This window comes from Hipposideros armiger, unplaced genomic scaffold (genome assembly GCF_001890085.2).
Source record: "Hipposideros armiger isolate ML-2016 unplaced genomic scaffold, ASM189008v1 scaffold_538, whole genome shotgun sequence".
Lineage (NCBI taxonomy): Eukaryota > Metazoa > Chordata > Mammalia > Chiroptera > Hipposideridae > Hipposideros > Hipposideros armiger.
The window spans coordinates 478,655-506,484 of record NW_017731888.1 but is presented as its reverse complement, the minus strand read 5'-3'; the positions used below and the strand labels follow the sequence as shown (position 1 = coordinate 506,484).

General features: G+C 51.2%; 1 protein-coding gene across 9 annotated transcripts in view; it reads left to right on the top strand.

The window, feature by feature from the left end:
• The window catches only part of ARHGEF10 (Rho guanine nucleotide exchange factor 10), a 108,171-nt gene that overhangs the window by 33,092 nt on the left and 47,249 nt on the right, over positions 1-27,830 (top strand). For 6 of the 9 annotated variants that reach the window (XM_019668743.1, XM_019668745.1, XM_019668746.1 and 3 more), the window contains exons 3-11: positions 7,264-7,488; positions 8,108-8,404; positions 10,127-10,193; positions 14,747-14,823; positions 16,619-16,675; positions 20,644-20,807; positions 23,564-23,680; positions 26,495-26,609; positions 26,880-26,983. In XM_019668743.1, coding sequence (XP_019524288.1) covers positions 7,264-7,488; positions 8,108-8,404; positions 10,127-10,193; positions 14,747-14,823; positions 16,619-16,675; positions 20,644-20,807; positions 23,564-23,680; positions 26,495-26,609; positions 26,880-26,983 — 1,223 coding nt within the window. Of the gene's footprint in view, positions 1-7,263; positions 7,489-8,107; positions 8,405-8,548; positions 8,662-10,126; positions 10,194-14,746; positions 14,824-16,618; positions 16,676-20,643; positions 20,808-23,563; positions 23,681-26,494; positions 26,610-26,879; positions 26,984-27,830 lie in introns of those variants that run through there. The other 3 variants (XM_019668744.1, XM_019668748.1, XM_019668752.1) reach the window with 3 other exon arrangements.

Below are 27,830 nucleotides of genomic sequence, written 5' to 3'. Positions count from 1 at the left end.
CTTTCAGAGCAGTGTCATGACAAGTTAAGCTCCTTGTCACTCCAAGAGGCCACATGAACGTCCTTTTCCTTGGGAACCGACCGCACAGCAGTATGGCTCCTGCCACACCAGGGCCGTGCTGGCCGTGGGTTCTGAGAGGCGGCCGGACCAGACCATGCCCGGAGCCCGCTTGGTGAACGGGTCAAGTTCCAGCTGCGTGGCTGGGCTGAGTGTGTCCAGAGGAGACCGCTAGGCTGCCGGGGGCGTCACTGTGTTGAGGTCCATGGGCACACTCGCCAACAAGAGGCGCCATGTCCTGCTCTGGGGACAGACCATGACCAGGCGGCTGCAGGGCCGGCGTGGGGGGGCCACCGGTCCAAGCTTGGGGTCGGTGTCCGGGTCCCAGCTCTGAGGGCGCATGGAAGGACTGGAGAGCCGGCTGAGCGTCTGTGCCAGGCTGGGGCCCTGCAGCACGGGAACCCGGGAGTCACACCTCGGGACACTGCCCTTCTGACCAGCTGGAGGGGAGCTGGGGGCGGAGCTGGGTTGGTCCCCGTGGGGTGCTCAGGTGGGAGAGTCTGGGGGTATTGAAAGCAAAAGCACTAGTGGTGGATTGATTCGTGGTACTGGGACCCCTGGAGTCCAGTGGGTTGTCAGGAGAGCAGTGTCCCCGACGCCCAAGGATGGTCATTCCAGGAGGGGGCAGAGGAGAACAGGCTGTGCCTGCTGCAGGACCGTTGCCATCAGCTTGGGGATAAGTCACCGCTACCTGTGAAGCCACTTCACAGCTGCAGGCAGTGACGACTGAGAGGTGCTGAGGGAGGGGCTGTGGTGGGACCTGTGCCCTCCCCCCCATGTGGGTGGATGGAGGCGACTCGGGTCGCTGAGGAGGGGACAGACACAGAGGTGGCAGGACCCGAGGACATTGGCCTCAGTGTGGGTGAGGAGGGGTGAGGGGAAGTGGGCCGGGCCATGGACCCCACCTGAGAACGGCTGCCCGGTGTGGGCCTCGACCCTCCAGCCGCGAGGCGCATCCTCCCCTGTCAGGATCGGAGACCCTGGTGCTGGGGGGACGCAGCGGTGCGGCCTCCGGAGGGCAGCACGCGGCTTCTTACAAGCCTGCACCTCATCCGCTCACCACAGGCCTGGCGATCACGCTGCTTGTAATTCACCCAAAGGGGCTGAAAACGACGTCCACACACAGACCTGCACACAGTGTTACAGCAGCTTCATTTTAACGGCCAGAACTGGGGGGCCACCAAGATGCCCTTCAGCGGGGGACAGAATGAACTGCGGTCCATCCAGACACTGGAGTATTATCAGCACGACAAAGAAATGAGCTCCCAAGCCGTAAAGGGAGCTGCAAGAACCTTAAGGGCACGTGACAGAGTGACAGAAGCCCATCTGAGAGGGCTGCACACGGTGTGATCCCAACTCTGTGACATTCTGGGAAAGGCCCAACTATGGGGACAGGGACAGATCAGAGGTTTCCAGGAGTTGGCGGGAGGATGAACAGGGGAGCACAGGGGGCGTTTAGGGCAGAGAGACCCCTCCGTGTGACACTGTGATGGTGGGTACAGGTCATTACACATCTGTCCAAACCCACAGAAGGAGCGACGCCAAGAGTGACCTGATGTGAACTGTGGACCCTGGGTGATGACGTGTCAGGGCAGGTTCATCATCTGGGGGACAGCTGACGGTGGGGGCGGCTGTGGGTGTGTGGGGGGCAGAGGTGTGAGGGAAATCTGCCTTCTTCTCAGTTTCACTCCGAACCTGACGCTGCTCTGAACAGTGAAGCCTGGAAAACAACCACAAGCTGAGACGCAGCCCAGACGCCGTCACAGGCACGGGCAGAGCCCCGTGGGCTGTGCGGGCGGCTCAGGCTCGGCTGCCCCGGGACCCAGGCCTCTGTGGTTCCGTGTGGACGTCACCGGGCACAGTCTGTACAGACTGGAATTGCACACGAGGGGCTGCCCGGCTCCCCGGCCGCCTGGCCACTCGGGAGCCCAGGGCTGCTCGGGGTGCAGTCCCCGTGGGCAGCACGGACGTACCCTCGTCCCGGGAGGTCTGCTGGGCAGTCCTGTTGCCGACTGGCGTGTCCTAGGGGTTGGGGTGTTGGGTGCTCTACCCTCGAGTGTAGGCATAAACTAAAATGTGCACGGCCATGTTGTCACAATAAGTAGCAATAGAATGTTCTTAAAATGTTCTGTTTAACTTGCTTTACAAATTTCTGCTCAAATTGGTGAGCTGATAAGAGTTTCCTGACAGGTGTAAACCGCCAAGGTGCTCAGAAGTCAGTCAGTGCGGCCACGGCTGTGTCATGGGCCCTGCCAGTGAGGGACACCAAGGCTGGCTCAGGTGGCCGCTGTTCTCAGTGACTGGTCAGCCCCGGTGACCATCGGCTCTTGGGGACAGTGGAGCCTGTGGTTTCCTGGAAAGCCCGGGACGCGGCCAGAGGGACGGTCTCTGGGGAGGGCCCTGGGCAGGCCTCCAGGGAGAGGGCTGTGCTCACGAGCTCGGACACCAGAGCGGGTGGCACGGGGAGCTGGTCTGGGCGCTGAGACTGCGCGGCGTGGGGCCTGTGAGCTCGGCCGTCCCTGCTGGCCGTCCCCCACGTTCGGCTCCAGGAGGTGGCACGAGCGGCCTCCACGTCCCTCAGTCCTGTGATCTGTTCCCATCACCCTCAGGGGTGACCTTGGTGCTTTGCCCGTCGCTGCCCAGCTCCCGGGCCCAGGGAGGGCTTTGTCCTGTCTGTGTTTTGCCTCTTTTGTGTCACATGCTGGCTCAGCCCCTTTCACACCTTTCATTTGTGTGCTTTGGAAGCAAGCCAGTTCCCAGAAAATCCCTTCGCCAGATGACCCCTGAATTTAGAGCCACCAAAAAGCTTTTCCAGAAAAGCGGAGGTCATTATGATGAATGCGAGACCCCGGTGGTTGCATCATCACCTCTGCACCCTGGGGGTGGCCGCCAGCCCTGGGTGTCCCTTGGCTTCTGGAAGTACCAGCTCTGCAGAGAAGTGTTTCCAGGCAAGGTCCCACTAGGGCTTTGGACGCAGGAGTTGGGGACATGATTCAGTTCATCACACTGATGTCAGCTACACCCAGGTCTCTCAAAGGCGCCCCGCGCTGCTCGTCACCCAGGACCTCGCCTGGCTGCACTAGACCGGAAGGTGCCGCAGGCTCCATGTAGGTCCCACGAGGCCAGGGATTCCCGGGGCCCCCAAAGACCCACAGCAGTGCGTGCAGCAGAGTGCGTGCTCCGTACACATTTGCTGTGTGACAGCTGGTGTCGCTGACACTTCCGTGAGGACACAGTCTTCCCGAGGTGCTCGTGGGAGCCCTGTGGGGGGAGTGCTGGTGGGGGTGAGGCGGGGGAGGGTCCCTTGGTGCTGTCCGTGGGCCCGGGCGGTCACCACGCGGGAGCACAGGCTTGCTGCCAGAGCAGGGTGCACAGCAGCAGCTATGTTCTAGAACTGCGTTCCGGGGGAGTCCGATGTGCGTCACCCCACCGGGTGGGCCGAGCGCTGCAGTGGGGATCCTTTCCTCACTGTGAGAGGCTGAAAGCACCCCTCCTCCCCCGCCCGTGGGAGCAGGGACACCGCCTGGCACTCCGCAGGCTGCCGCTCGGTGTCATGTCCTGAATCAAGGTGTAAACTTCCGAGGGGTTCTTTTCACTTCTGTTCCGTTCTGTGGATTGGGCTTCTCCCTGAAGTCTTATGAGGGAACAGTGACTGTTTCAGGCAGAAAAATGTTTGTAACGCACTCATCTGTCCATTCGTTCACTCACTCATCTGTCCATTCGTTCACTCACTCATCTGTTCATTCGTTCACTCACTCATTTGTTCATTGTTTGACAGCACATGTGGAGCGGTTGGCAGGCCAGTTTCTGCCGAGGGCTGCGTAGTTGATGGTGAGCAGGACGCCTGTGCTCAGGGGCTCACCGCCTGCCTCGGTGGTTGGAGGGGGCGCAGTCCCCTGTCCGGTGGCTGGCTGCTGTCCTCCGGGGGCGCATGTGCTGTGGGTCCCAGAGCTCGTGTCTCGTTCTCTCACTGGACTCTTAAGAGCCTCTACACATTGTAGAGCTTTACTTTTTTATTTTTATTTTTGTTTGAGCCTTATTTTTTTAACCAGTTTTCACAAAACCACTTCTAGGTGTATTCCTTCTAATTGTGAAAGTTCAGCGGTAGTGAGAGATAATTTCCGAAGAGCAGTGTTGACAAAAGAAAAGCACATGGTTCTGAGTCAGGCTTGCTGGCGGCTGACCGACAGCCCCGCGGCGTCCGCCTCAGAACGCGCCTTTCTTCCTGGCAGCCTTTGGCAGGGCGCTTGGGTGCCGCTGTTTTCCTGCCGTGTTTATCTGGCAAACTGGAATGTAAGGAGCTGCCAGCAATTGTATTTGGAAAATGTTCTGGAAATTTTTATTCTTCTGTTAAAGAGACTTATTTATTGCTCGAACGTGCGTTCACCAGTTTATTTAGTAAATATATTGACTAAGTAATACAGGCAAAAACATCTTCTAAAATATGCTTTGTTTTCTTGTTGTTTGGGACACGATTGGAGTTGATTAGAAAGTACGTGAGTCAGCAAGACTCAAACAATGCAGACAGTGGTTCTCTCATGCTGGATTTTTTTTTTTTTTACTTGGTTAGGCTAAATTCAAGGTTATATAACAGATGTTCTCTTCTGACTTCTAGGAAATGGGTGGTTTTTATATTTTAATTAAATATGAACACCAAAGGATTTAATGTTTCCCAAAGACTAGACTGCCAAGTGGAAACATGTTGTTAAGTGAAACAGCATTGAAACAGACAAGAAATGTATTTGTTGTAGAAAATTCATTGCAGAAAAGCACAAGGGAGAAAATGCTCGTCATTAGCAGCCGTCCGGAGACAGCCCCTTAATATTTTGGTCTATGTGTGAGGAGAAAGGGCTTAAATGATCAAAACCAAGTTTATTTTTGGTTACTGTGGTCAAATATACCTAACAAAATGTACCATCTTAATCATTTTTAAGTGTACAGCTAAGCGGTAGTAAGCACACACATGGTTGTAAAAGCACCCCCAGCACCTCCAGAACTCTGTCATCCCCCCAAACAGGCACTTGTCCCGCGTGAGCCCCCCCTCCTTCTCCAGGCTGCGACTCCTTAGGGACCCCTCAGTGGGGTGACACGGGACTGGCCTGAGCGCTGAGCACCGTCCTCCAGGCCCGGCCACGCGGGGCCGAGCAGCGCTGACCGCGGTGATGGACGCGTGGGGTCCGCCTCCCGCGTGGACACGTTGTGTCCACCTCCCGCGTGGACGCGCGGCCCCACCTCGCGGCCCCTGGAACTTGTGAGCAGGAGCCTGCAGGCCGCGGAAGTGGGGTGCTGGAAGCGGGGTGCTGGATTCACGGCCGTTCTGCCTCCGGCTGTTTGAGGAATCGCCCTGCCGGTTGTTTCCATAGCGACCGCACCATGTCACGTTCCCACCAGCAGGGGGCCCCCGGCCCCCATTTCCCAGTGTTTCTTCTCTTCCGTTGAGTGATGTGAAAAGACCATTAAAAACCCCACAACGTATTGATATGTCAGGAAGTTCTTTCCGTATTATTGAATAATCTTCAACAAAATAACTTTAATGGTTTCATACTGTCTCGTTGTATGAATGTGTGATAATTTGAAAAATCTATTATAAGATATTTAGGTGGTTTCTTAAAAAATATCCTTGTAGTCAAGTATTGTGAAGATCTGTATTTCCTGAAGATAAACGTTTTGTAATAGAACATCTGAGACAAAGGGGACGCAAAGGGCATATTGGCAGTTTACCATCCAGACACGCACACCACCCACTCTTAGCAGAATTACGCGCTTAAAAAGTATTTTTCGGAAGCCTCTTGTTGATTCCATGTAAACATTTGTCGTTATCATACGTTTAAAACATTAGAAGCTAGGTGGGAAGTGTTCCAGAATGCTCCCTGGGGTCCCGCGTGTATCACGGTCAGCCGGACGTCGCTGGCCGGGCCTCCCTGGCCCCCCCCCCCCAAGGCACAGGAGGACTCTGTCCTCCCCCGTCCTGCACACCTTGACCTCTCTGTTCATTGGAGAAATGAAAACCGTCGCCCTTACAAGCCCCGATTAGAATGTATCACTAATTCCAGAGACGCAAGGAAAAAGTAAACACCTCACGTTTAAAACAGTTTTCTTTTTTGGACCAACCGTCGAAGATTCATCGGGACCAAAAGGCCCCAGCTGGAAGGGAAGTTTGTAGATTGACCCAAGTAAACACTTGTCTATTTCCCTCCCTAGAACCTTAATTTTACCCTGCCTCTAAAACCTTAATTTTAAATATTCACCCCCCAGTCAACCCATGCTCAGAAAAGGCCATTTGGGGCAACTCCAGCTGCCAGGCCGCCATGGAGTGTTTCTTAAGAGGACATGTGCCACGCTTGGTGACCTGACGCTGGCCAGTCGGAGAGGCAGCTTGTGGGTGCTGAGTTGGAGCTGGGGGCGCAGAGGCGAGAGTCCCTGGGTCTGCGCCTGTCCAGCCTCCGTCAGTGTCAGCGTTTCTTCAGCGCTAACACAACTCACCGCACCTCCCATCCGTGGGTCTCCACAGGCTCCTGCGCGTCAGTCCCGGCTGTGGAAGGAGCCGTGCGGAGCCCCTGAGTGGCCTCGGCACAGCCGGGTGGAGCCGGGCTCTGGGCCTGCGGTGGCGCACCCTCCCCACACACAGAGGGTGCCGCCCCGGGGCAGGGACGGGCGTCTGCTGGCGGGTGGGGGTGCGATTGGGGCTCAGGCCAGCCTGAGGTCACTGTCTCGTTGCATGACTGTGACGTACCAACCCTCACGCCTACAAACCCTGTGTCCCCTCCCGCCTCCCCAAAGAGCAGCCTTGGACAGAACCGTCACAAGCGGGGTGACAGAGGCAGCCGAGGAGCAGCAGGACTGACAAGCCGTCCTATGGGGGAGTAGCAGCTGCGGGCGTACCGACCCCCCCACCTTGCCCTGCGGTTCAGAACATCTGTAGGACTCGACCTTCCCGAACGGCTTTCAAAGCCCACAGTCTCAGCGTGGAGTGCCTTTCCTTCTAACTTCCTTTTCCATTTCAGACGGGGCTGTGGGGCCTGTGGAAGGACGTGGAGACCACTGGCCCAGAAGCCTAATTCCAGGCCTTTTTACTGCTGAAAAGCGCTCGCGAGCGCAGTGGGGGCAGCTCAGCCCGCCCACCGTCCTTCCCATTTTGGTCTCTGTGTGAAAAGCGTTTCGCTAGCAATAGATGTTAACTGTGAGTTGTGTTACCTTAAACTTTAGAAGGCGAAGTGAAGTGTGACAGTAACAATAACGAAGAGGAGGAGGGAGAACAGTTCGATTTTGACAGCGGAGACGAAATTCCAGAAGCTGACAGACAAGCCCCAGGTGTCCCCACGGCCGGCGACGGGGGTGCAGACGCCACCTCGGCCGGCAACGCAGGTGCAGACGCCACCTCGGCCTGCGACGCGGGTGCAGATGCCACCTCCGGCAGCTCCGGCAGCTCAGGTGAGTCCCCAGGCGGCCCCCTCCTCTCCCTGCAGATGGGCGTCCTCTCAGGAGGCGTGAGCTGAAAGGACTTCATGCAGGCTGGCTGACCCTCTTCCTTGTCCTGCGCTCCACGATTTCAGCCTGTCGAGTTGCCTTCTGTTTATATTTTGGAGGCGGCAGGTATTCCTGTGTTCTAATGAAAATGGCCTCATCCGCGGTCACTGCAGGACATAACATAGTTTTACACTAATGTGATTTGAGATGAATTAAATGTAGGAGTTTAATTTATATTCTGACATTTGGAGGTGGAGCTGGCTGCTTTATTCGATGACCAGATGGATGGCTGGGCCAGCCCTGTGCATCTCTGCCTGTAACAGAAGCCGAGCACAGTTACGGTCCAACTTTGGGCAGCTCTAACTTACCTGTCTCCTGGACAAGCCGTCCTGGGAGCTGCCAGGCCATGTGCGTGCCACCTGCCCCAAAGCCAGGTGCTCCTCACATGCCTCCTCCAGGCCCATGGGCCTGGGAACCTCCAGGAGCCCTGGCATTGGGTGGGGTGGGGTTCAGGCTTACTGCACCCTTCCTACCTGCAGCCCTGGAGGGCGTGTAGCCCTGACGGGTGTGTGTTTGGCTCCAGGAGGAGAAAACAGCACGGGGACAGACATGGCCGTGTTGGTCGTGCCGGTGGAACCGACAAAGCTTGCGGCCCCAGCCAGAGTCAGCCCTTACTCCGTCATCGACATCACGCCCTTCCAGGAAGACCAGCCCCGGCTCCCGGACCCAGAGGCTGAGGGGGACAGCGTGAGCCTGCATGTGCCCAGTGGCTACGTGGTGCCCGTGCCCTGCGGCTACGCGGTGCCCTCCAGCCTGCCCGTGCTGCTGCCCGCCTACTCCAGTCCTGTCGTCGTGCACACCCCAACCCTGCACGAGGAAGGTAGGGCCCCCTCTGCACTTCGGCAGGCGCCATGCGCAGTGGTGGGACCTGCGCCTCACCGTTTATCCTCCACTCCCCACCCTCACCCCCAGTCATTACATGTTTATTGCCCAGATTGTCTCCTGTGACAGCAACACAATCAAGGAGCGGTCTCAGAGCTTGTTGTTTGGGAAAGTTTGAAGCAGAGTCTGACCTGGGGTGTCGCTTCCCCTCGGGAGGTCCAGTGAACTCCCCCGACCCGGCCCACCTCGCCCCAGGTGCTCTGAACCCTGTGTGTTTGGGGGCATTCATCTGTTTTATGTTAAGTTGTGGTTATGTGTGCATGTGCTCTGTGTCATCCACTGCTCCGTGAACTGCAGGCTCTGCAGTTGGTCTGTCTAGCTGGACTCTTTGTTTACGGGGACCGAGGGGCTCACAGCTCTGCCTGTCTCCCCCCGAGATGCCTTTCCTCTGAGACCTGCCCTGTGGTCCTTGGGAAGAAACCTAAGTGTTCAGGTCCCTGAGAGCTTTCGAGTTAATGTCTGTGAGGTTCCTGGTGTGCTGCCCGGCAAACCCCCACCACGGAGTCATGGGCACCGTGTTACTTACTGGGGTCAGGCGGCCGTCTTTACGGGTGGAGCCCCCAAGCTAACCACAGGGAGCCCGGCTTCCCTGAGCTGTCAACTACTGAGCAGTTGGGAAGTGTTCAAGAATGGTGGCTTAGCATGAAATAAATCCCTTGAAAAAGGATTTTTGTGGGCAGCCCTGGCAGCATAGCAGCTACCACGCAGCCACTGAGCTCCAAGACTTTTGTCCCGAGCGTGTCACTCCTCTTGGTAAATCAAAGCCAGACGAGCAACAACACCGACCAGACCAGGTGTGTGAGATGGACTTCATGTGTGCGCATGTGTGGGAGTGGGGGTGTGCACGCACGTGAGTTTATGGTATGCATGAGTGTGTGGGAATGTGAGTGCACACATGTGAGTGTCCACGTGTGCATGAGTGTGTGGGAATGTGAGTTGCACACATGTGAATGTATTTGTACGCGTGTGAAAGAGTGTGCATGTTTGGGAATGTGCGCGTTTGTGTGTGCATGAATGTGGGCGGGAATGTGAGTGTATGTGGGTGCATGAGTGTGTTCATGTGTGGTAATATGAGTGCACGCATGTGAGTATATGCATGCACAAGTGTGCATGTGGGAATGTGAGTGCACACATGTGAGTACTTGTGTGTGTGAGCGTGTGCATATGTAGGAATATGAGTGTGCATGCATGTGAGTGTAGGGTGTGGCTGTGTATGTGTGAATGTACATGTGTGCACGTGTGAGTGTAGGAAAAAGTTTGGTTGTCAAATATCAGGAACTTAAGTATTTCCCCCTGAAAATCTTTTGAGGTTGCCACGGAGACACACTTTCAAATAAATCACAACTATAATTTCCCATGAAAACTTAAGAAATGGGGGAGAATACGATGTCTTGTTTTAAGTCTAGCTTGATTTATTTGGGTATCATTTTATTTCTGGCTGTTTCATAAGAGCTTTGGTTGTCGCTCTTCATTGTAACCAATTTGGAATACATTTTATCTAAAAGCTAAAAACCCCAAAATCTATCAGTTAATCATCTTTATGCTAGGTTAAGCCTACAGTTGATAAGAAAGCAAAATATGAAATCATTTGAAGGATGAAAATCAATTTTCTAATCATTTTCAGCAGGCATCAAACAATATGAATTCTTTTCCTTTTTAGCAGAAGCACCGGAAGTAGCAGAAGACAGCCAGTTTAATTCTCTGAGTTCCGAGGACCCGCCAAGCAGGTACCTGTGAATTTTCCACGGATGTTCTGAGTCCGTGACTGTCTCTGGACGTGCTGAGTGCAGTGCCCCCCAGGTGCTTGGAGGTGTGACTTGCGGGGCCTTCCTGTCTTCCGGCCACCTGCCCGGTCCAGGCCCCCCCGTGGGGTCCTGAACCCCGGCCCTGCCGGCATTAGTGTTGTTCTGTGTGGAAGAACACACGGAGTCCGCGGCCAGATGGGCCTGGAAGACACACGCTGCTCAGCCCCCTCTTGGAGATGCTCAGTGTGCTTTAGCATCAAGAGGTTCTCAGAATTCTTTGCTGGGAAAAGAGGGATTTTCCACCTGGTCTCAGCCAGATTTCACCTAGAGTTCTGCAAACCGATTTGATTATAGGTCTTTCTTTCATGCCAGTTGCCGTCACAAATGCGATTTCATGGGCTTGATGTGGCTGGGAAAATCCATCGCCGAGGCAAACTCCTACTCACCCCTCAAAACCCAGCTTAAATGTCTCATTTCTTAAGATCTCCTTTTGAGCTTCCAGAGTTGGGTGTGCATACCTGCCTTATAGCGGACTGCTTTGTGCTCTCACTGTGATTTCCTGTGTCCCTTTCTGGTACTTGACTGTGAATTCTTTAAAGACAAAGACCTGGTTTTACCAGCTCTTAGCACAAGTACCTCCTAGCGTGGCAGGTGTGCTTATTTTTTTATTTTAAGCAGCTCTATTGAGATAATTCACACACCATGCATTTCACCTACTTAAAGTGTTCTCTTCTATGGTTTCTGGTATGTTGCATTATTCATTTTAAAATTGTAAAAAATCTCTACATAAAATTTGCCATTTTAACCATTTTTAAGTGTAAAATTCAGTGGCATAAAATACATTTACAGTGTTGCGCAAACACCACCTCTCTACATTTGAAACGTTTTCATCACCGCAATCAGAACTGCCCATCAACGACGGGCGCCCGCCCCCTCCCCAGCCCCTGTAATCTCTGTTCTGCACGTGTCTCTACGACTTGGCTCTTGTTCCGTTAGTGGACTCACACGGTGTTTGTCTTCCTGTGTCTGGCTTATTTCGCTGAGCATAACGTTTTCAAGGTCCATCCATGTTTCAGCGTGTGTCAGAATTTCCTTTTTGAAGACTGAACAATATTTTGTTGTATGTATATAGCACATTTTGTTTCCTTATTCGCCTGTTGATGGAAACATGGTTTGTTTCCACTGTTTGGCCATTATCAGTAATGCTGCTCCGGACGCCCGCGTAGGAGCGTCTGCTCGGTTCCCCGCCCTCAGTTCCTCTGCATACACACCCAGGAGCGGAATTGCTGGGTCCTGTGGGGACTCCACGGTCCACGCCGAGAGGAGCAGCGAGGCTGTTCCCACAGCAGCTGCAACGTCTCACATCCCCACCGGCTGTGTGAGGGTGCCAGTTTCTCCACAAGCTCACCAAACTTAAATTCCCATTTTTAAAAATTATAACCATCCTAGCGAGGGTGAAACGTTTCTCTTGGTGGTTTTGACTAGCATCTTCCTGATGACTAAGGATGGTGAACATGTTTTTATGTGTTTATTTGCCATCTGTGTGTCACCTTTGGAGAAAGTTATTCAGGTCCTTTGTCCATTTTTGAATTGGTTTTTATTGTTGAGTTGTGTTCTTTATATAGTCTCAGTATTAATCCCTTATCAGATATTAGATTTGTGAATATTTTCTCCCATTCTGTGGGTTTTCTTTTCACTGTCTTCATAATATCCTTCAATGCATAAACATTTTTAATTTTGATGAAGTCCAATTTATCTATTATTTTCTTTTATTATCTGCTTTCAATGTCATATCTGATAAAGCATTGGCAAGTCCAATGTCATGAAGCGTTTTCGCTGTTTTCTACTTAGTGTTAGCCTTTAAAAACCTTTTGTTTATTTATTTACTTGTTAGTTTTATTTTTAGTGCTTCACATTGGGTAGCCTATATGCCTCTCAGGTCCCTTTGACGTGGGGTGTTGTTCGAGTCCTCTGTCCCCTTAATGATCTTCTGCTTGGTTTTCTGTCCATTATTGTAAGTGCGATATTGGAGTCCCCAACTATTATTGTAAAACCGTGTATCGCTCCCTTCAGTTTTCTCCATTTTTGTACTGTATATTTGGGGCCCCTTTGTTAGTAGTGTTTATGTTTGTAATTGTGATGTCTTCTTGCTTTATTGACTCTTTTATCAACATATAATATCCTTCTTTGTCTGTTGTAAACTTTTTTGATTTGAAGTCTGGTTTGTCTGACCAGGTTTCATTACATCTGCCAATTAGCATGGTCAGTACGTGGCGCCTGGTTGGTGTGCTTTTTATTTTTTCTCTTTTGCCAAACGTGTACGCGGTTAGGCGTCAGGAATAGAATGGTAAGTCATCCGGTCTCAGCGCCTTTATTCTTCTTACAATATCAGTGGGGCAGAGGTTTACTCATCAGATAGCCGCACTGGTGACGCGTCATCATTCAGAGGCCGCATTCTGAAGGAAAGGGGCGTGAGCGCCTGTAACAGAGGGCCTGCCCTCGGCCGAAAGATAAGTTACTTCAGTTTCTCAGGAAGTTACTATTGAATGAATGAGTGAATACATTTCCCTAGAATATAAATCTATTGTGATATATCAGGCTTTTTCTTATCGCTCTCCTCAACTAGCTCTCTCTCTCCAGCCACATCCACATGTCCCCTGAGTCCCTCCCAAGGGTCTTCCCCACTCTGAATGCCCGTCTGTCTGTCTAGACTGTCACCTCCCTGATCTGTCGCCTTTCGTATTTCAGAGCACAGCCCAGTTTCTTCTGCCTCACACACGGGGCCCTGTCTGAGTGCCACAGGCAGAAGGCAGCGACCCGTCCGGCCCCCTGTGTGGGGGACGTGCTCTGTCCTGCGTGCAGTGTGGTTGCAGGACCCATCATGCTGCCCTCAGGGCCCCTCGGTGACCGTGGCCAGGTGGATGGGTGATGGCACCTGAGCTTCCCCAGCGCTGTGGCCGCGGGGTCCCCTACACACGTGCAGCCGTCAGCAGAGGCGGAGCCCAGGGTGGGAGCTGAGCCCTGCTGTTCTCACACTCAGTTTGCTTTTCCTTGCAGTCGTTAGCACTGGGCTTTAAAGGTCTTAAAATGCTTCTTATAGGAATTCTAAAATTGAGACAGGATCTCTGGGGAAAGGACTCACTCGACAAAATTTTCTACCCAGCTTACATACAGAATTATGTCACAAAGTAGATCTACCCCAGAGCCTTTATTAGAAATCACACTTCTGTGTATAATTGAAGATGAGTGGATGGTATGTTATCATTGGTGACCTAAAATTTTCTGTGAAGAATATATTCTTTGAAAGGACGATTATTTTTGGAAGAAAAAAATATAAAATGAAGTGAATGGTAACCTCAAATGATTTTCAAAAGTGTAAAATTTTTTAAACATATGGAAGGAAACATTCAGGAATAATTTGAAATGCCATTCATGTTTGATTCAGATTTTCCCTTACTTCTTTGGGCAACTTTTTATTTTGTTATCATTTCAAACTTAGAAAGTGCCAGAATACTCTTTCTGGAGTGTGATGATTTCTTCCACTAAGCACAGGCCTGACGGTGTCTCCTTGCGTACACACACGCACACCCTCGAGCAGCTAAAGGGTCTGTTATCCGGATGTTTTCCAGACCTTTGCTCTTTTCCCTCATCTCTTAAATCTTGTAACTATGTCACTGCTCATTAGAACTTTTAGCATAAAAAAGTAATAAAAGAGAGCGCTTGTTATCACTGAGGTGACACCGCCATCTCTGTCACCTACTCTGAAGTGTGGTTGGCTGTGGCCACGGACCTCCCCGTGACGGCCTTTTCTCAGAGCTGCCTGTGTTCCCCCGGATGCTCGCCCGAGGTCCAGCCTCTCTCCTTCCCAGTTCAGTGTGGACGCTGCTGTTCGGGGTGACACGCTCCCCTGGGACGCCCGCCCTGCGCTCTGGTCTACTCTGTTCCTAGTGTCCCCGCTGCGCCTCTCAGAGGCGACGCACGATTTGTTGTGTGAACCTGGTCTCGACACTCCTCCGAATGAAGCAATCCACTGGCTCCCCCTCCTTCCTGCAGGGTGACATCCAGGTCACTTTTTGTGGGGGACTCTGACGTGGCCCCGTGGCCACTGTACTGCAGGCTGAGTCCTGAGCATTTGCTGCGTCTGGTGGTCCGGTGTCTCCTTCCTTCAGGACCTGTACTGAGGCCGAGAAGGCCCGTGTCACCCGGGTGTGCCTCTGCAGCCTGGTGTCGTGGTGGCACGTAGCGGGCCCCCCACAAGGCCTGCTGAGAATCGGGGGCCGTTGAGGAGTTTGGGAGCAGGGACTGCACCCCTCCACGCTCCTGCGTGACAGACGTGCTCTGCACATGGTGGGGCTTCTAATCCCTGGTTTGTAAAGAGCTACGAATGAAAACTTGAATTTGGGACATCCCGTAATCATATCTGGGAAAATACACAGTTCACGCGTGTGGTGGCATGTGTATACTCTGGGGACACTGAGCAACCTAGTCGCTGAAAGAGGCTCAGTATCCTGATTTTATGGTCTGTTTTCCTTCAGTGAGGATCGGGTCCGCTCGGAAGACAGTGCCCTCGCCCGGTGGGCTGCAGATCCGGCCAACACCGCCTGGATGGAGAGTAAGCGCCCGCCCGCGCCTCCCACGCCCGCGCCGCGCTGCGCCTGGCGTGTTTGTCAGGCTGGCCTCGTGCCCTGTTGGGTCTAAAACTTGTAAATGACATTCATTTACCTGGCGCATTAGCAGAGCTGACTGTCTGCACTCCCGGGCTCACCAGCCGGACCCCGTTTCCTCTCAGTTGTCTCAGCTCTGCGCCCAACACACGTCTCCTTCCAGACCTGATCCTGCTGTTTGTCCTGTAACCGCTGTGGGTTTGGGGAGTGGATGCTTTGACCCCTGCCCACGACCAGCAGGTCACCCACACATTAACGAGCCTTCTGCCCTGCCGTTCCCCAGTGAGGTGCTTTTTCATGGCATCGTTTTTGAAGAGGGGGTGGGTGGGTGGTTATGCCAACCCCCTGACCAGATGGCACGCCAGACCTTCTGTTCCACGTGTGGTTTCAAAAGCTCAGCTATTTTTAGCTAGATTTATTTATTTTTTAACTTTTAAAGGAAAAGTAAAGATTGCTTTTTAAATCATCTCATTTATTATCCACTGGCTCCCTAATATCTGTGTAATTGTCTTATATGATTGACTTACAAGACAGTACTATTCCTAGCTGTCTCCTAATTACTAAATTATCTCCTGGAACACTTCATTCTGGTTTTAATTATGACATTGTTAAAACAAAGGAATCAATGTAGTTAGGTGACTCTGCTAGGGAGGTAATAAATCAGGATCATTACAAGATTAAATTATTGTCTTGCTATTATCTAACAATTTTATTTTCAAAGTAAAATTTGTCTGAATTTCTCGCACTGCTTGTTTGTATTCCCAAATGACAGTTAAGTAGAATAACCATATTTGAAAGTAAGCTCTGTAAACTTGTAGTCCCTCACCTTATCTAACAGGAGAAGAATAGTCACTGTTGTGGCAGTTAATAAATATTACAAGAAAGCAAGAGAATAAGACTGTTCCTGAGCCCCCACCCTCATAACGTGGGGATGGTGACAGTGGCTGCAGGTCAGAGGGACAGGTAGTTATACTCACCTCACTTCCTTTCTTGTGTTGCTTTGTGACCAGTGACCTTTATGGTTTTCATAGAGTAAGACATGGTTTGCTTGATTTCCACATAAAGCATGGAACTCTTACAGACATTTAAATGAATTTCAGATTTTTTGCCACCCTCCTCCATGACCTTCCAGTACAGCGCACACCTAAGAGTTTTGCCTGTGGAGGCCCCCCCGCCCACGCTTTTATTTAAGAAAACTTGTTATAATTTCATAGGACACTGATGTTCCACATTGTACAGTTTGAGAAGCTTTGTCCTAAACATTTTTATACTTGCAGGTGGCTACCTTTCATATCCAGGTGCAAAACCCTAACGTCGTTAGTTTATTCTAAGTTCCCCTCTTAATAGAGCATCAGCTGAGCTGTCCCTTTATTTCTGAAACTGTATGTCACTTTTGTATTTTTTGTATATCAGAACACCATAACTTTATAATGTTTATAAAAGAGCCATACAGAAATACATAACTGAACACAAAACAATGGACGAAATTAGCCTTGAAACTGTAAAACCCCCTATTAGAGGTATTTCACAACTCGTGTGTTTAGAGTGATTTCCTTCAACCCCAAGAAAATATCATGCCCTAAAAATAATGTTTGTGCTTTGGTAAGGTACCATTAATTAACAGTAGTTGCAATCTAAATTTTGGGGTGGTATATCGTCATAAGGAGCTGTGGCCCTAGAGCATGTAAGTTGCACTCGGTTGAGCTTGGTCAGTTTGTAAGGCTGCCCCTTCTTTCCTTCCAGATCCAGAGGAAGCCATTTACGATGATGTGCCAAGAGAAAATTCAGACTCTGAACCAGGTTTGACTTTGGAATTGGGGTTTAGGAGATTCAGTTTAGCGTGTTGCCCTATGGATGTGAAAATGCCTCGTGTGTGCACGCTCCCCAGATGTGTAGCCCGTGTGTGTCATGTTCATGCTCTGTATGTTCCTGTGTCTCACTGATACCATGTGCGAGAGGGTTGGTGTGTGTGTGTTTATGTCACAACATTGACAGAGGCTGTCTTCATTCCCTCAAGAAGCATAAGGAGCTGAAGACAGGAAAACGGTGAATGAGAAGGTGAGACATGTGGAGGTTGAGAAGTACCAGCATATGTCTAATAAATGAGAAAACAGAAGCAAGAGTTACTAAGAATGTTCTAGAATTAGGGAAAGTCATAAGTTCTCAGGTTGTAGACATACAAATCCAGCGCAGGCCAAGCGTCCGCCCACACCTCGCTCGGCACATGCAGCCGACACTGCTGAGCGCCAAGGCCGCTGTGAATGTCCTAACGAGCGAGAGCATGACTGTGTGTGAAGGAGCCGCGATCTGCACAGAACAGCAGACTTGTCACCACGCCGGGGGGCAGCTGGACAATGTTCCCAAAGTGCTGAAGAAAACTCAGTATTTCAACCTAACTTTCCACATCCAGCCAAAGTATAGCCCTGTAAGAAGAGAATAGAGGCAAATTCAGACAAAGATGGGGGAGACTTACCACTCAGACTCTAAAGAAATATTTAATGTATTTCAAGGAAAAGGATACTGAACGTGATAGGAAACAAAAAAGAATAGTGAGCAACTAAACTGACAAATTTTGGGGTGCATCTAAACCAGCGTCACAGCATCAATAGTGCTGTTTCCCTTTAAGAGCGCAGCACACAGAGGCCCTGAGGCCCTGGGCAGGCCATGGGCTCTGAGAACGGGGCGGGCGCTGCCGAGACCCTGGGCTGTGTGTGTTTTCAGGAGGAGGGTGTGGATACTGATTTTTTTTTTTTTTTAAAGATTTTTATTGGGGAATTGGGGGAGGGGAACAGCACTGGGGAATTGGGGAAAGGGGAACAGACAAGTTGCTATCGTTTTGTTCTTCAGTCTAGTTGTGGAGGACGTTGCTTCACTGGCCCAAGTTGGCACCATCATTGTGCTCTTCCCGGGTGAGGCAGATCAGTCACCAGCTTCTGGACGGCCGCTCACTGCGGCTGCTGGCCGCTCACGCTGGCTGCCGGCTACACACGGTAGCCCATGGCAACCCACTGCCACAGGGGCTGCAGCCTACGCCGTCGCCGGCGCCTCATGGCAGCCCAGCAACAGGTTGAGCTGTTGTTCAGCATCTTAGCTGCGGAGGGCAGTGTCACTGGCCCACATATGTGGGATCCGAACCGGGGCCCTCTGGCGTCCCAAGCCAGTTCTTAACCATCGTGCCACTCGGCCGGCCCTTGTTTTTGTTTTTGATATGATAGATCAGGTCTACATTTGGTGAGTAACTACTAAAAGAATAGAAATAGATTATTTGTTTTTCTTTTTCTGTTTGTTTTTTCCTTTTTTTTTTTTTTGTCTTTGTTTTAGAAATAGATTATTTAACCTCCAAATTGGGAGAGCAAAATCCAATATGGTAGAAAGCAAGAAAATATAAATTAAGAAAGCATGGCAACTAGTATGAAAAAAGATATCAAAATTAGTCCAAATATATTGGTATGTATAGTAAATGTAAAATGACTGCAATTGCCAGAGGAATAAATTTTCAGGTTGGATAACACAGCAAAGCCAGACACAGATTATGAGAACTACTTAAGGATAAGAACATTTGTATATAAGTGGATGGAAAAAGGAACATAGGGCCAATTCTAACCAAAATAGAGCCACTTTGACTATAATAATATATTAACATGTTAGGCTATGAAACATTAGACACAGAGGCCTTCACAGTAGAGAGAGGTAACAGCTCTAAACTTGTGTGCACCTAACAACATAGCCTAAAATTTGTAAAGCAAAATCTGACTGAGATAGAATCAGAAATACATAAATGCATAATAAGCGGGAGATTTTAAGAAAGCTCTCTCCACCGTTATGGATCTGTGTAAAACATTAGTAAGTTACAGAGAGCACAGTGTATGTTAACCCAGGGCCACGTATAGAACCCTGAAGTGACGAGTTTCAGAATGCACATTGTATTCAAACACATGGGACATTTCTGAAAATTAACTGCATAATAGTATGCCTCAAAGCAAATGTTAACAAATGCCAAAAAACTGGTATTCAGGCCCATTTCTTGATAAAAACCGGATAATGCCAATGAAAAATAAGCACAAACATTTGAAAATTAAAAATCACACTACTACCCAACTCATGGCCAAATATGAAATCAGAATTGAAATTAGAAAATGTTTTGACTTGAATAATGAAAACATTACGTGAAAACTTATGGGGTAGGTTTAAAATAATAAGGAATTGTATAGAAACAATGGTATCTGTTAAAAAAAACGTGAAAAACAACGAGCTCAGCATCCAACTTGGTGCATAAAAGCAGAGCAAAGTCAGAGAATGTGGAGGAAGGAGATTCGCGTGATAAGAGCGAAAGGCACGGCAGGCCTGGTGACTGAGACAGCACACCCCGTAACCCACGTCAGGGCGTCAGCGTAAACACAGTCCCCTTCACCTGGAAGGCCTGATGCTGAATATCCTGAATCAAACGTCAGGAAATCAAGTCCCGCAGAATCCCAACCAACAAGGAAGGGCCGTCCTGGGCCTTCGGATTCCTCGGGGGAGCTCAAGGACCCTTCCTCGGCAGCAGGCTGTTTAATGTCTCCCCAGCGAGCAGGCTGGCCGACGTAACCGGTAACCTCATCTCAGTCTACGCTCAGTAGGATCCAGCGGCCATTGGATGGAAAGACTCAGAAGGAACCTTCCCTGGTGAAGGGCGTGCCCTTCACATCTACTGCAGGCTGAACGGTGGAGCGCTGAAGCGGGTCTCGGCGTGTCAGTTCCACGAGGGCTGTGAGCAGTTACGTCCCCAGCGCTGTCCCCTCTCGGCTGGCGGAGCCGTCCCCGCTATCTGGAGCCCACACTGGAAAGACACATGCTTACAATTGGGCCTCTGCATAAATAAAACTCCCAAGTGCTTATGAATAAATATGCTCCTGGGTAGTTACTTAAATCCATGAAGTGAACAAAGTGGCAACTAAAGGGTAGTTTCTGTAAAAACAAGCTTGAAATGCATCTTGGGGAACTTACCCACCAGGTAGGCTGCTCCCAGCACAGGCGGAGCTGGGCCACTACCCGGGGAAGTGTGTACAGCAGCCCACCTGCCAGCGCAGCTCTGGTCAGCCCCGGCTGGCAGCACCTTTGTCAGGGTGTGTGGTGTGCTCTTCACGAATTCTGACATGAGTGACGTGATGAAGCCATTTAAATACAGCAGTAGATTGTTTATAAGCTTTATGAGGTCATGTTCAGCACAGCAAAGCTTACAGTTGTCTACAGTGAGCTTTACTGGGCGCATATTTGACTCTTCTCTAACTATCATCTACCCACCCACCATCCACCCATCATCCATCCATCCATCCATCCATCCACACGTCCACCCATCAACCCGTCTGTCCATCCATCTACCCGTCCATCCATTCATCCATCCACCTTTCTGTCCATCCATCCATCATTCATTCATGGAACTAATATGTTTATATTCCAAACATTTATCTAAAGAAAAATTTCCTTCATGGAAAGCTGTCTGTGGCCAGCGAATCATTTGGTGTGATTGTGGAATCTGTGGAGGACCAGGGTCCTCAGGACACAGACAGGCTGGAGGATCAGAACGTTGTCAAACCCCGTGCCTCGCCGCCACCCCGGAGGGCCCACCTTGCGCCCTTCGGAGGAGCGGGCCCGGGGCTCTGCACCGCTTCTCCTGGCTGTTCTGAAATGCCCACCCCCGTTCTCAGTGAGGTATACTGACAGACATGCACGCGAGGGCAGCTAGTGATTGTTACGCTTTTAATTTCATTCTGGCATTGACGCATCAGATGAAATGGTTTACGACGATGTTGAGAATGGAGATGAAGGTGGGAACAGTTCTCTGGAGTACGGATGGAGTTCGAGTGAATTTGAAAGTTACGAAGAGCAGAGTGACTCCGAGTGCAAGAATGGCGTCCCCAGGTCCTTCCTGCGCAGCAACCACAAAAAACAGGTGAGTGTTCCGTCTGCTCGTTTAAGTGAAGAATAGCTCGCTTCAACATGTGAACGGAACTATAAACTATATGCCGCTTCACAGAGTAGCTAAATAATTATTCTTTAAGATGTTGGTACATAGTGTGAGGAAAGCACAAGATAGTGGCAAATGAGAAGGCACCCCTCATTTCACAAAGCAAGTGTGAGTAACCGTGACAGGGTGGGAAAATTGGTTTTATAAGCTAAATCACTAAAGGCCCTAAGCAAGCTTGCTGTCTTGAATGTTTTAAGAAAGTAGACAGACGTTCTCTGGATTGCTTGTGCAATGTACATGTAACCCTATTCGTGCACAAAGTTATTGCTTGCTTTGCACGCTGACTCGATCCAGTCGGGTCTGCCTGAGACACGGCACAGCCCCGCTGTCCCTTAAGGGTGGTTTGAACCTCAGTGTTTCCAACAGGAAGGTATAAAAACAGGATATGTTACAAGTGATGTGGGCAGAAGCTGCTAACTGCCCTGGGCTGTGCTTCCTTAAAGGGAGTGTGTGTGTGTGTGTGTGTGTGTGTGTGTGTGTGTGTGTGTACATGAGTGTGCACGTGCGTGTGACGTTCCTTAGCTGAGGGTCTGAGAAGGAACTGGAGATTGAAGCGTGAGTTCTAGAACTGGGTGTTGTTCTCTTGAGGCCAGTCCTCCGAGTGAGGTTCTGTCCAGCTTTCAGTGGTGACTGTCTGTTCTGTGTGTGCTTTTGTTGTTGGGTTTTCGGCTGTTTGTAAAAGGGTTGATTTGTACTGATGTCTGCAGTGGTGTCCACGTACTCATGTACTTCCTGTGTGAGGGTGACATGCAGGCCACATGCACACAGGGGCCAGACAGACTGCCTGTGATCGATGCAGCCTGTGACCTCACGCCTCACCATTACAACAAAATGGGTAAGCAGGTCCACCCTGCCCGTGCCCAGGAACCAGATTGATGGATACACTTGGCTGTGGCCTCCAGGTGTCTGTGGCATATCGTACAGGTTGTTATAGGTTATTCTCATGTCTGTAAACTTGTTTCATGAAACTCAAGACAATACCCATGTGTGGTGGCTGGCCCCACTGCTCGGTGTCACCGCAGGCCTCTCCCAGGAGCTCGGCCCTTCCGTCACCAGAATTGTTACAGCTGAGCCGAGCCGGTCTGGGAAGCTGCAGGTGGACTTGACTCAATACAGCTGAGGCTGACGCTCTGGGTTTAAATTGAGATTTTTTTTTTTTTTAAAGATTTTATTGGGGAATTGGGGAAGGGGAACAGCCAAGTTGTTGTCCTTCAGTCTTAGTTGTGGAGGGCGCAGCAAGCTCAGCTCCAAGTCCAATCGCCATCTGGCCGTCTGTTGGCAGCTCACGGCTGCTCAGCTCAAGGTGCTGTGTTCAAGCTTAGTTGCGGGTGGGCACAGCCCACCATCTTGAACCAGCAACCTTGTTGTTAGGAGCATGTGCTCTCACCAGCTGAGCCATCCTGTCACCTGTTGGCAGCTCAGTGGCAGCTCATCTCGGGCGCAGCTCACTGGCCCGTGTGGGAATCAAACTGGCGACCCTGTTGCTCAGAGCTCGCGCTCTTAACCAACTGAGCCACTCGGCTGGCCCTTGAATTGAGACTTAAAAGTAATGCTTTGGGGTCTGATCTCAGCAGGGTGGAGTGTTCAGTGGGTACCGTGGAAGAGCGGTCATAACACTCTTCAATTTCATCTTTAGCCAGCCTGGGCGATGACAGCACAGATGGGCTAGGTCATGGTTGGACCCCCGATGAACCCAGAGCATGATTATCTAACAAAAACCCTGGTCTCCTTGCCGTCCATTCGAATGGACCCTGTTCCCAGACAGACCACCCACAGTGCCAGTGGTTCAGCAGCCCCAGTGCTAGGAGGACAGACAGACAGGTGCGCGGCCCGCAAAACTGGCTCGCGAGTGAGGGGCGGGAGCATGGCTTCGTCTCGCTCCCTCGCTCCGTCTCCTGGCAACATCCTGGGACCCAGATGGGAAGACCGGGTGTTCACATTGGGAGAGCAGTAAGCAGTACCCAGTTTTCCAGTTGAAGAAGTCAGATTGTAAAAACCACCAAAACAACACTGTAAGTTCTTGGAGCGTCATTTCAGAAACAGTCTCAAATTTTTATCAAAAATCACTTCCTGTGTCCTCGCCCTGGTTGACATGGGAAGCGTTCATCAGAGGAGCGGAAGGGCCCCAGTTTGCATATTTGAGACATTTGTGATCACACAACCGTGATTTATGAGATTTCACCCCATCCCCACCAGTTGGAGAGAAGTTACGTCAGTTTGGGGACTTAAATGTCTGTGCTGGCTGTCCCCGCATTATGCCACCCTTCAGTACAGCCTCAAATTCAAGCTCCTTATTTGGTGCTGATGTAAAGGAATAATTTTATACACATTGTCTATATTTGGTTATTTTGATTTCATCAAACTAAGGAATGATCTTGCACAGATTTTTTTTGGTGTGTATTTATTTGCTCTTGGTTGCATAGAAAAGTCGCCAGCCTGGCTCACCTGAAATTGCATCTGCCTTTTGATGATGTTTTACTCACTCACGATTTTATTTCCAAGAGTCGGTGGGCTAGCAATAGGGGCTTGCGTGGTGTGTGGTCCCTGGGAGCCCGTGGCAGGAGCAGCGTGGCGTGGGAGCACCACTCGCCAGACGCTGCTGGAGTCAATTCAATGTAAGATTGTGTAAAGTACCAAAAAAGAGCGTTTTTGTGAAAAAATTGTATTTCTTTATGCTGTAGCTTTCCCATGACCTAACCCGTTTAAAGGAGCACTATGAGAAAAAGATGAAAGATTTGATGGCAAACACAGTGGGAGCGGTAGAGATTCAGCAGCTAAAGCAAAAGCATGAACTGAAGGTAGTGTGGTTCGCTTTTTGACCAGCTACGTTGAAAATGCTTATTCAAAACTAGGCCATGTTTTAAAAAGCAATGTGAAGGCAACAAAGTCGGCCGTTTTTTATTGGGACGGCGGTTCTCAAAGTGTGGTCCAGGGGTTCCAGACGTCACCCCGACGCTCTCAGCGAGTTCCTATTAATTCAGAGGCATCTGCCTCTCTCTCTCTCATGCACTCCCATGTGAACGGAGGGATTTTCCAGAGGTGCCGACATGTGTGACCTCACAGCCAATTGAAGGCAGAATCCAGCTGTCTCTGAGCCAGACACGGGAGAGATTGCCAAAAACGCAAAACAATGCCATCTGTTTTCAAAAATATAATAATTTTTCATAAATGTGTTATCTAAGGTAACATGTAATAGGCTTATTATTCCTTTTAACTGAATGCTAATTAAAAATATTCAGAATTTTCTCAGCTTTAATTCGTCATACAGTATACACAGCTGAATAAAGCCCAGGTAAACCGCAGCTCAGTGCGGCTCTCCATCACGTTGACAAATTTAGTAAAAGGCTCCTGAGACCGAACGTTTGAGAACTGCTGGATTTGAACCTGGTGACGATCAGTTCCTTGAGATGTGTTTTAAAAGGGCACTGTCAAGTAACTTTCATTTCAATTTGACCTTTTGCCCTTCTGATGTTTTGTGACTTGTTTACATGTGTGGAATGGCCCTTACCTGAAAGGCCCCCCGCAGCAGCCAGCTGCTTTACTCCCCAGTATTCTTGTGTCGCAGGCTTTTCAAGCAGGCGCCCAGCCTTGGGTTGGCTTCCTGGCGTCCAGGCCGGCGTCAGGCTGGCTCCTGGCAGGAGGCAGTGCCCGGGCGCGTGGCCGTGCAGGTGGAAGCCAGCGTCCGGCCGACTTTCCAGGGAGCCCAGGGCCTGGTCTCGGATGGACGTGTGTGAAGGAGGCCAGCGCAGTGGCGGCTGGAAACACGCTGACGGCAGGGAGCAGAGGGGCCGAGGAAGCGTGGGTGCGTGGGAGCAGTGAGCGCCGCCACGGGGAAGTGACTGAGGGCCAGGCCGGGCGACGCCCCTCATCCCGTACCCACAGAGCCGCAGGACGCGTCAGGGACGCGGCTCCTCTGTCCTGGCTGGCTGTGTCACCTTCGCAGTCCTTCCAGCTCCCTGGACCCTGTGTGTTTATTGCTCCGCGTGGACGGGGGCTTGCAGCCTGAGGCTCCTTGCTTGTCTGTCTGCAGCTCTGATTCTCGATGGAGGGAGCCTGGTTGGGGTCAGGATGAAGAACGAAGTGTAGCCGTCCAGTTCTGAGAAGAGTGGGGTGGACTCGGAGCAGAGGCGCGGGGCGCGTGGGGTCGGGAAAGCACGGCCGCGGGACGGCACGGTGGTGTCCGAGGAGCGGGAGGCGGGCAGCGTGTTCAGGGGCACGTCCACAGGGTGCGACTGGTTCGGGTTGAAGGGACACAGGGTCAGAGGAGCCCAGATGGCCTTGAGGTGTTGACGAGGTAGAGCAGGACTGGAGTGGGGTCCTGCTGGTGAGCGGCTCGTGGTTGGTTTCAGGGGGCCGAGGGGCGGTCTTGGTGCGCTTCCTCGGGAAGGCGGCCTGAGGCATGGGGGTGAGGGACCCGCAGAGATGGTCGGGCGGAGGTGCAGGGGTCTCCCCTCAACCTGGAAGCTCCGCTCCCCAGGGGAGCGACGGGGAGCAGACAGTGCTGGCCTGAAATCCACAGAGCGCAGTGCAGCCTGAGGCTGAGTGCGAAATTCCAGCCAGCTCCCCACGCAGGCTCCCACGCAGGCTCCCACGCAGGCCCGAGGGCTGGGCCGGTGCCACTCTGCACAAACACGGCCGGGCGGTGCCCCTGAAGGTCTGCTCCTGGGGCGCACCAGCAGGAGAAGGCAGGCCTGAGAGAGGGATAGACAGCAGACAGATGAGCGGGCAAGGGTCGTGGGACCCCGCCTTTGCTAGAAGAGGCTTTCCAGGAGGATGAGGGGTCACTTGGAAAGGAAGTTGCACTGCTGTGTCGCATAGGAGGCCATCTGGGTTTTCTCTAAATGAAGCATCACTTGGCGCCCAATGAATGGCCGGTGCCTCAGATGTGAGGTTTTTCAAGAATCAGAAAATGTAGATTAAATGCCAGGGCCTGTCCTTGGGCGCTTCCGAGCTCTAATGGCCCATCTACATGTTACACCAAGACCGGGGCTCCAGGGACCCACAGCCGACAAACTCCCCTGCGTGGGGCCCGGTCTTTCTGACTCAACCCCCTGCAGAGGGGCGTCCCTCTGCCTATATGTCGTCTGACTCCATCTGGCCATTTGAATGGGCACAGGCTGCCCCGTGTGGCGGGCGCACCCCTGTGAGGCCTGGGCGGGCACAGGAAGGCACCACCGGTGGGCGCCCAGCGGCAGGTGGGCAGTGCAGGTGTGCGGCCAGGTTTCTGCTGTTTCCTGTGCTTTGCTGTTTACCGCCTATGGGCTTTCATTTCTCCACCTGCCATGTCTACAGATCTCTTTGTATTTATAAGTGATTATAATAAAAACGAGGACTAAGGACTGAATTTTAAACGTAGCGGGGAATTTCGTAACCAAGTCAAAGAAGGGCTCTGTTTTTAAAGTTTGTTTCCCCTCCTCCCCCACTTTTTTAAAACAATCCCAAAATAAGTATGTGCTCACAACAGCTGAAAAAGCTCTCCCAGATCAAAAAGCCAATTTCTGGTGACATTTCAAGACCCAACTACTTGACAGTATTCTTTTAAAATAAATTAAAAGCAACAAGTAGGTTTGTGTGGAGTTCATTGCCCTGCCTCTCACCTCTCCCTCTTTTAGATGCAGAAGCTCATGAAGGCTGCAAAGGACGGCACCAAGGACGGGCTCGAGAGGACGAAGGCCGCCGTGAAGAGGGGCCGGTCCTTCATTCGCACCAAGTCCTTCATTTCCCAAGGTCTGCGGCCCCGGCAGCCCTCCCACCCCCACAGACGCCAGCCCCTGCTTCTTGGGCTCCACCGAGGCAGCTGGCAAGGCCTCCCGGGGGAGCGTGAGGGCTGGGGTGGAGTGGGGCTTGCTCAGGGGGCTTGCTCAGGGGGCGTGCTCTGCAAGCGGCAGACAATTAAGGGAACTCCGAAGGTATTGTTCTCGCAGGTATTTACTGTGTAAACGTGTTCTGAGTGTATTATTTCAGAGTCAAACCAGTGCATTTTGACTTTGTTTTAAGATCACAGACCTGGTCTTGAAGAGCAGGACCTATTTATCGATGTTGACTGCAGGCACCCCGAGGCCATCCTGACCCCAATGCCTGAAGGTTTATCTCAGCAGCAGGTAGGATGGGCTGGGCGGACAGGCACTCGGGGGCTGCTGTTAATATATTTGAACGTGGACACGCTGGCTGCCAAGGGCCTGCTGTCCCAGGCTCCTGGTCACCCCGTCCATCCATCAGGCTTCTCCACGGGCTTCTGGTCCAGCAGTTAAAGGGTTAACAACAGGCACCTCCGGCCAGGTCAGGGCAGTGGCCTGGGCTCGGATGTCCCGGTCCTTAAGTATTTTGAGCATCACTCTCAGTGTAGTTGTGAGAAATGTGTGGGACTTGTGTCCTTCGTGAGAGCTCCTTGCATGCGTTCATGTAGGACGGCTGTACAAAGACACATGTGGGTGTGTGAAGTGCAGGTGTCATCTCAGTGCCTCAGCCTGAGACGGATGCGATAGATTCCCAACAACTATTGAGATCATCCTAGTATAAATGAATTCCTTAATCTCTGGAAGTAGGTAGCAGAAGGTTTCCATATGATCATTTTAAGGTAAAAGAAAAGTTGAACAAGAGGGAACCACGGAGTCTGAGGGCTTTAGAGGTTACAGTTTGGACAGGACTTGGTTTGAGTTCTTTTCCACGTGGACAGCATGATGTAAATCATAGGGAAGATAGATAGATACAGATGGTGATAGACATAGATTGGTAGGTGGATGATGGATGATGTAAATAGATTCTGTAGCTAGCTAGGTAGGTAGGTAGGTTGACAGATGATAAATAGGTGATAGAAATAGATGAACAGATAGATGATATCTATGTCCATATGGAACAGAGATAAATAGAAAACTAACAGAAATGCTTAGTGGTAATTTCAGAGTCTGAAAAAGGTGAAAAGCTGAGCAGGAAAGGCTGCGTCGGGCT